The following is an 8096-nucleotide window of genomic DNA, read 5'->3' on the forward strand; positions in this document are numbered from 1 at the left end:
GAATGAATTTCTCTCCTTGGCTCTGAGAGCTTGAGCTCCCGCCTCCAGTCCTCTGTCTTCTCTGAGTCTCTGGCTGAGTTTGTCCCAGAGTATATGCAGAATCCTGAGTATAAACCAATTCTATCATTAAGGAACCATTATTTCTTGTAAGGTTTAATTAATCATACTGAAGTAGAGAACTATAATCACCAAGCTAAACTAGATAACCATTGTATAATCAATCCCACTGAGTTAGCACCTTGTTCTCTCACCCTGTGTTCTCACTCTATCTCTGTGCCAACTTTGAGCTTTCAGATGCCCTACTTTGCCACATTGAAAGCATTGGTGAGTCTCTCTGGAAGTCCCTTGCCAAGAGGGATCCTCTCTTCCCATGTTCTGCATCATAACCTGGGTATAAAAGGCATTTGTGCCCCCTGTAGCGCAGAGTCTTATGATCTCCTATAAAAGAGAATCCTTGTGTAATAGGCTGTGTAGGAATAGTTCTAATACAAACCTTGTTAGCTTCCCTGGGAGTCCCTGCAGTTCCCCTGCTGACTTCTTCCTTCTCCTGAAAGCCACAACACAGGCTTCTTCACTTTGTTTGCCCCAGAAGATCACTGGGCTGTCTGATTTACCTCTTGTTTTGGGTAGAGGCCTTGCAGCTGGGTCAGGGTATGGCCCTGGTGAAGGATGGAGTATCTGCACACAATGCAGATTTTCTCATTATCTTCTCTACAGAAAAACTTCAAGCACTCTTGATGCTCGGGGCACCATCCCTCTCTGAGGGCCTGGGACTGCTCCAGGCAAGGCTTTAGCTTCTTGGCCACCTGTACCATGCTCTGCATCTTCCTGTTGGTATGGAGGTATGAAGGCTGGGATTTTGGAGGGAGGCAATTCCGGCAGAAGGTGTTCCCAGAATCCTCTGTTATAGGGTCACTGAAATAGTCCTTGCAGATTGGGCAGGTCAGGAGGTCTTGTAGGCCCTTGGACAGGCTCCAGTCACTTTTAGCTCCTACAAGACAAAGAAGTCACAAAGAGAAGAGAATCAGCACCACAAAGAGCTCCCTTTTCTCCTGTACTTTTCCCTATGATCAAACCCAGGGATGGAGGCAGGACACAGTGCATGAGTGCCACTGTCCACAAGCCCAAAGGAGGCTCTGGGAGGACCAGGACTGGTGCCCACACACACAACTAGTGCTCTCTCAGCACAAGAAGGGATGGGACTCCAACAGGGAGATGAGGTGCTGAGATGAAAGGAGGGGAAGATCAGCCAGACCAAGTCCTTCATGATTCAGGAGGAGAAAAGGGAGATGTGACTTCCCTAAAGTCCCTCATCTAGTAATTCCCAGGACTCCTGGATGGCAGAAGTCACACAGGACCCCTACAGGATGTCTCATAGAGTGATTTGAGCCCGGGAAGCAGAAGTTTTGAGGACTATTCCTTGTGTGCACTTGTTCTTTATTCTCACTGATTCCACTGCCAAGTCCCCCAACACTTGAGCACCTTTCCTCACATAGCCTGAGCTCCTGAAAAGGAGTCAGCCCTAGCACGGAAGGACCCAGGTTCCAAGGAAAGGGTGCCATTTCTCAGACATTTTGTGGGTAGCAGAAAAATTGCCTATGTCTGAGGGGTGCTAGTAGCCCCTCCCACTCTTGACCTCAGTCAGTACTCAGAGTCTCTCTTTCCAAATCCATCAAGTCCATTCCATTAACATGAATATGGCAATGAATTCCAGAGTTCAGCTAAGGAAACAGGGCTCTCACGTCTCTCAGCTTACATACGAGTCCAAAACTGGGACCCAGGAAAGCCCTAATTCACAGAACATACTCCCTGCAGGTACTTACCTTCACCAGCAAGAGTGCCACCATTCTCCATGTCTCTTCAATGGCTGAGTTCCTCAGCTGCTCTATGCTGCTGCCTCTGTTGGCTGGGTCTGCCTCCAGGAAGGTCTATCTCTCAGGTTCTGGCAAACTTTATCCACTCCTCTGAGGACAGAAATTCTCACCTGTGGGAAGTGTGAACTCTGGGAAATCACACCTTTTCAGAAGCTTAAAGTAGGATTCTTTTTAAAAAAAAATTTTTTTTAATAGCTTTTTATTTACAAGTTATATTTATGGGTAATTTTACAGCATTGACAATTGTCAAACCTTTTGTTCCAATTTTTCATCTCTTTCCCCCCCACTCCTTCCACTAGATGGCAGGATGACCATTTATTAAAGTATAAATTAGATACACAATAAGTATACATGACCAAACCGTTATTTTGCTGTACAAAAAGCTCTGAAATATTATACAATTAGCCTGTGAAGGAAATGCAAAATGCAGGCAGGCAAAAATATCGGGGTTGGGAATTCAATGTAATGGTTCTTAGTCATCTCCCAGAGTTCTTTCGCCGGGTGTAGCTGGTTCAGTTCATTACTGCTCCATTGGAACTGATTTGGTTCATCTCATTGCTGAAGAGGGCCATGTCCATCAGAATTGATCATCATATAGTATTGTTGTTGAATTATATAAGGATCTCCTGGCCCTGCTCGTTTCATTCAACATCAGTTCATGTAAGTCTCTCCAGGCCTTTCTGAAATCATCCTGTTGGTCATTTCTTAGAGAACAATAATATTCCATAATATTCATTTACCACAGTTTATTCAGCCATTCTCTAGTTGATGGGCATCTACTCAGTTTCCAGTTTTTGGCCACTACAAAGGGGGCTGCCACACACATTCATGCACATACAGGTCCCTTTCCCTTCTGTTGCAGCCACACTGGCCTCCCACTCACTCTTGCCCTTCAGTAATAATCGATCTTCCTGCTTGGTAACACAACCAGGGCTGTCCCTGTATCCAAGGTGTGCCTGCCTTCCCCCTCTGCCTCCCTTTTGGGCTCTGCTCAGAGGCTACTTCTGCAAAGAGGCCCTTCCTGATTCCCCAGTTATTACCCCTTTCTCCCCAGACCCAACCCACTTTACACAGATGTACCTCTTAACAGTGTCAGATCCCCCAGGATTCACATTCATCCCTTAATGTCTTCTTGTGCCTTATGTTGTGTCTTCCCGCCTTGAAGGCTACTAAATTCCCTTTTCTTAATTAAAGTTCATATGGTTTTAGCCTGCCACGGGCAGCATAAGAAAAGCTTTGTTTCTGGAGCTGGTCATCTAAATTCACATTTGCTTCTGAGACACCTTGCCATAACCCAAATATACTTTTGGGGTCCTAAACTCCGTTTCCCCAATATATGGTGACAGAATCCCATCACATTTGACCTGGTGCCCTATCCACTGCACCAACTAGCTGCCCCCATCACAACTTGACTTTTATGGAAATGTTTTACATAATGTCACTTGTAATTTCATCATTGTGGGTGAGAATAAGGGAAAGAACCTAGAACTCAAAAATCAAAAAACAAATGTAAAAAAATTAGATCTGGATGTAACTGAGGCAAAATATAAAATAAATAATTAAAAAAAAAAAAAAAGAAAACAGAAACCGAAATGCCCCCAAATTCCTAATGTAAGGCATTCACAGAGAATGTAAAAGATCTAACTTAGTGTATGTTCCATGAATCCAAAATTAAAAGGTTTCAATGATGAGAAAGATAAAGAGGAGAAAGTGAAAAATCTTTTCAAGAAAAAGGCATAGATCAAAAAGTTATCAAACTGTGCATACCCTTTGATCCAGCAGTGTTTCTACTGGACTTATACCCCAAAGAGATACTAAAGAAGGGAAAGGGACCTGTATGTGCCAAAATGTTTGTGGCAGCCCTGTTTGTAGTGGCTAGAAACTGGAAAATGAGTGGATGCCCATCAATTGGAGAATGGTTGAGTAAATTGTGGTATGTGAATTGCATGGAATATTATTGTTCTGTAAGGAATGACCAGCAGGATAAATACAAAGAGGCTTGGAGAGACTTACATGAACTGATGCTAAGTGAAATGAGCAGAACCAGGAGATCATTATTTACCTCAACAACGATACTGTTTGAGGATGTATTCTGATGGAAGTGGATGTCTTTGATAAAGAGAGCTAATTCAGGTTCAATTGATCAAGGATGGACAAAAGCAGCTACACCCAAAGAAAGAACACTGGGAAATGAATATAAAATGCTTGCGTTTTTGTTTTTCTTCTCCAGTTATTTATACCTTCTGAATCCAATTCTCCCTGTGCAACAAGAGAACTGTTCGGTTCTGCACACATATATTGTATCTGGGATATACTGTGACCTATTTAACATGTAAAGGACTGCTTGCCATCTGGGGGAGGGGGTGGAGGGAGGGAGGGGAAAAATCGGAACAGAAGTGAGTGCAAGGGAAAATGCTGTAAAAAATTACCCTGGCATGGGTTCTGTCAATAAAAAGTTATTAAAAAAAAAAAAAAGAAAGAAAGAAAGAAAAAGGCACAGAAAATGAAATTAATCATTTAAAAAATAGGAAAGGGAGGACAAGCTAGGTGATGCAGTCCATAGAATAGATAGCCAGTAGGATTTAAGTTCAAATCTGGCCTCAGACATTTAACACTTCCGAGTTGGGCAAGTCACTTAACCCCCATTTCTTTAGCCAAAAAAAAAAAAAAAAAAAAGATAGGAAAGGGAATTCTACCTCAATTTTGAATGAATGACACTGAAAAAAAAAAAAGACATGACAAAGATGCCAGAGATTAGAATGAAAAAGATTCATGGCATCTCCTAAATAAAAATTGTTCAAGAATATATTTGAGATGAATATATTTTGGGATTAGACAGAACTGGAATTTTGCATCGATTATTAACATTTATAATGGGAAGATTTGCTTTTTTTGGTCATTCTCTATTTCAGATAGGTAAGAGATGTACAAGGATTTTTTTTTTTCTATAAAAATATTTGTTTTTAAAATAAAAGTAAAGTGTTAGGTATAATCTACAAATATAGCTAGGAGAATTCTTGATTCAAGATCTAAACTTAAAAGAGAGAATGTCATGAAAATAATTGTATGATTTCTTGTAATACCTTCAACACTGGTGAAAATAACAGGAAACCATCAATATCTGATTTCTTTTTTAATTTTAAAATTCATACAAATGAAATCAAATGAACATTTTAAATTTACAGAAAATAGAAAAATATGTCAAGAAACAAATCTGCAAAGCCGGATTTTCTTTTTTCAGTTGTAATGGATTTAATAAAACATTTTTCAATGCTTTCTCAGTCCTTCTATTCTATTGCATGGATCATTACTGTAATAATGCCTTCCTTATTATTTTAGATTAGAGGATCAGGGGAGGAACAACCCTATGGCTCGTATAGTTCCCACTGCTAATCTGTAATACCCAAAATAGATAAAACAGAAACAAACAAAAAAAAAAGTCTTCAAAAAAAAGGTTTCACTGTGGTGTGGATTCTGTGATGTCTAGCAAGATGGGAGCTGGATATAAAGGCCTTTCCACATTGATTACATTTAAAAAGTTTCTCTCCTGTGTGAATTCTTTTATGTACAGCAAGACTGGAACTCTGTGTGAAGGCCTTTCCACACTGATTACATTTAAAAGGTTTCTCTCCAGTATGGATTCTCTGATGTGCAGCAAGAATGGCACTCCTGATGAAAGCCTTTCCACATTGTTTACATTTAAAAAGTTTCACTCCAGTGTGTATTCTCTCATGTCTAGCAAGATTGGAGCTGGATATAAAATCCTTTCCACACTGATTACATTTAAAAGGTTTCTCTCCTGTGTGAATTCTTTGATGTGTAGCAAGATTGGAACTCTGTGTGAAATCCTTTCCACACATTTCTTTGACAAAGAGACCTAACTGAGTTTAAATTGATAAATGACGGACAGAAGCAGCTACACCCAAAGAAAGAACACTGGGAAACGAATGTGAACTATCTACATTTTTGTTTTTCTTCCCGGGTTATTTTTACCTTCTGAATCCAATTCTCCCTGTGCAACAAGAGAACAGTTCGGTTCTGCAAACATATATTGTATCTAGGATATACTGCAACATATCTAACATATATAAAACTGCTTGCCATCTAGGGGAGGGAGGGGAAAAATCGGAACAGAAACGAGTGCAAGGGATAATGTTGTAAAAAAATTACCCTGGCATGGATTCTGTCAATATAAAGTAATTATTAAATAAAAAATTTTAAAAAAATTGTCATGGATAAGGAAAGGCAACTGAAATAATTTGACTTAAAATATAGAAAAAAAAAAAAAAGAAATCCTTTCCACACTGATTACATTTAAAAAGTTTCACTCCAGTGTGTATTCTCCTATGTCTAGCAAGATAAGAGCTGGATATAAAAGCCTTTCCACACCGATTATATTTAAAAGATTTCTCTCCAGTGTGGATTCTCTGATGTGCAGCAAGATGACCAGTTCATTTAAAAGCCTTTCCACACTGATTACATTTAAAAGGTTTCTCTCTACTGTGGATTCTGTTATGTGCAGCAAGACTGGAACTGCATGTGAAAGTCTTTTCACATTGATTACATTTAAAAGATTTCTTTTCAATGTGGATTCTTTGGTGTAAAGCAACATGGGCACTCTGTATGAAAGTCTTTCCACACTGATTACATTTAAAAGGTTTCTCTCCAGTGTGGGTTTTCTCATGTTTTGCTAGACGGGAGATATTTGTAAGTTTTCCCACATTGATTGCATATGTAAGGCTTTCCACACTTAAGACTTAAATAAGGGTCCTCTTTAGGGTGGATTCTCTGATAATTAAGCAGGAATGATCTATGATTGAAAGCTCTCCCACATTCAGTACATTTATAAGTCACCTCTCCAGTATGAGCCTTCTGCGAGCTAGCAAGAGCTGGATTCCAACCAAAGGCTTTCCCACATTGATCACAACATCCAGATCTTTTAATTCCAGGACAGTAAGGAAGATATGAGAGATAAGATGAGGATACTTCCCATACATTATGTTCCTCAGGTTCTTTTCCAATATGCATTTGCTGATGAGTAAGGACATTAGAGTTCTGACTGACAGCCTTCTCATCATTATTACTTATGGAAAGCATTTCTTCAGTATCACTTTTCTGATGGCCATTGAGGCCTGAACTGCACTTCCCAGCTATATCCCATTGATTACCTGGAATTAAAGGCTGTACCTCTTCAGTGAAGCCTTTCTTGTATTCACTACCTTGAAGGTAATCACTTCCTGAGGTCATTTTCTTCCCGTGATTTAGAACAGAAGTCCATCGGAATCTCTTTCCAATTTCATACAGTTCACAATCACTCTTTGGATATTTATCTTCTTTGAGAATAAAATTATGCAATTCCTTCAAATTGAAGTCAAAGGGACCATCATTCATGAATCTTCGCAGGTCGTGTTCTTCCACAAAAATTCCCAGCTTTTTACTCATCTCATTTATTCTGAACCCAGTGTCGACATCTGAAGAAGATAAACATATACACAAAAAGACATACACACATGTATAAACACAACTAGGAATGTAAGAATCACTGCAGCTTGTGACCACACTAAATATACAAAACTTCATAAGTGTACTCACTGCAAGCAATGACTTTCAATAACCCAAGTCATTTTTAAGAAGAGATAGACTGGAGGCAACTAGGTGGTACAATGGATAGAGCACCAGCCCTGAAATCAGGAAGATCAAATCTGGTCTTAGACAATTACACTTCCTAACTTTGTGACCCTGGACAACTCACTTAACCCCAATTGCCTCAGGAAAAATGATAACAATAATAATAATAAAAGACAGATAATATGTGAGACATGAATCTCAAAGTACTGGACTAATCAGAGAGTTATCCCCTCCCAATGAAATATACACATTCAGCAAAGGCAGGGGCCCAACGCCAAGATGACTACCAAATACTTAATGACAGTAGATTAGAGTGTTCTTTGTGCTGAAATAGTTTTTCCTAATTAGAGGGAAAACTCAGCCAATGCACAGTTGAAAAGTATAGAACAGATAAGAAGTAAACTACTTTCAGAAATATGTTGGATAGCACCACATTTACTCATCTGGGAAAAAAGTAAACATCCAAATGAGTTTGATGAAAATAATGGGGAAATTCAGAAGGTATTCAATGAAAAATGAAAACTCTACAAGGTTAATAAGATTACAAGAACTTCAGATTACCTATCTCTAGGAAGGCAGTGTTTAACTCTCCTA

General features: G+C 39.4%; 1 protein-coding gene across 1 annotated transcript; it reads right to left on the reverse strand.

Annotated features, from left to right (window-relative positions):
* Positions 1-419: 419 nt before the first annotated feature.
* Positions 420-4710, reverse strand: LOC127556783 (E3 ubiquitin-protein ligase TRIM39-like). Its single transcript, XM_051990215.1, has 2 exons — positions 1824-4710; positions 420-991 (listed from the first exon to the last, which is right to left on the reverse strand). The coding sequence occupies exons 1-2, from the start codon at positions 1852-1854 to the stop codon at positions 594-596; spliced, it is 429 nt and encodes a 142-aa protein (XP_051846175.1). The 5' UTR covers positions 1855-4710; the 3' UTR covers positions 420-593.
* Positions 4711-8096: the final 3386 nt, after the last annotated feature.

The sequence above is a fragment of the Antechinus flavipes genome, chromosome 3 (assembly GCF_016432865.1).
Source record: "Antechinus flavipes isolate AdamAnt ecotype Samford, QLD, Australia chromosome 3, AdamAnt_v2, whole genome shotgun sequence".
In the NCBI taxonomy this organism is placed as follows: Eukaryota; Metazoa; Chordata; class Mammalia; order Dasyuromorphia; family Dasyuridae; genus Antechinus; species Antechinus flavipes.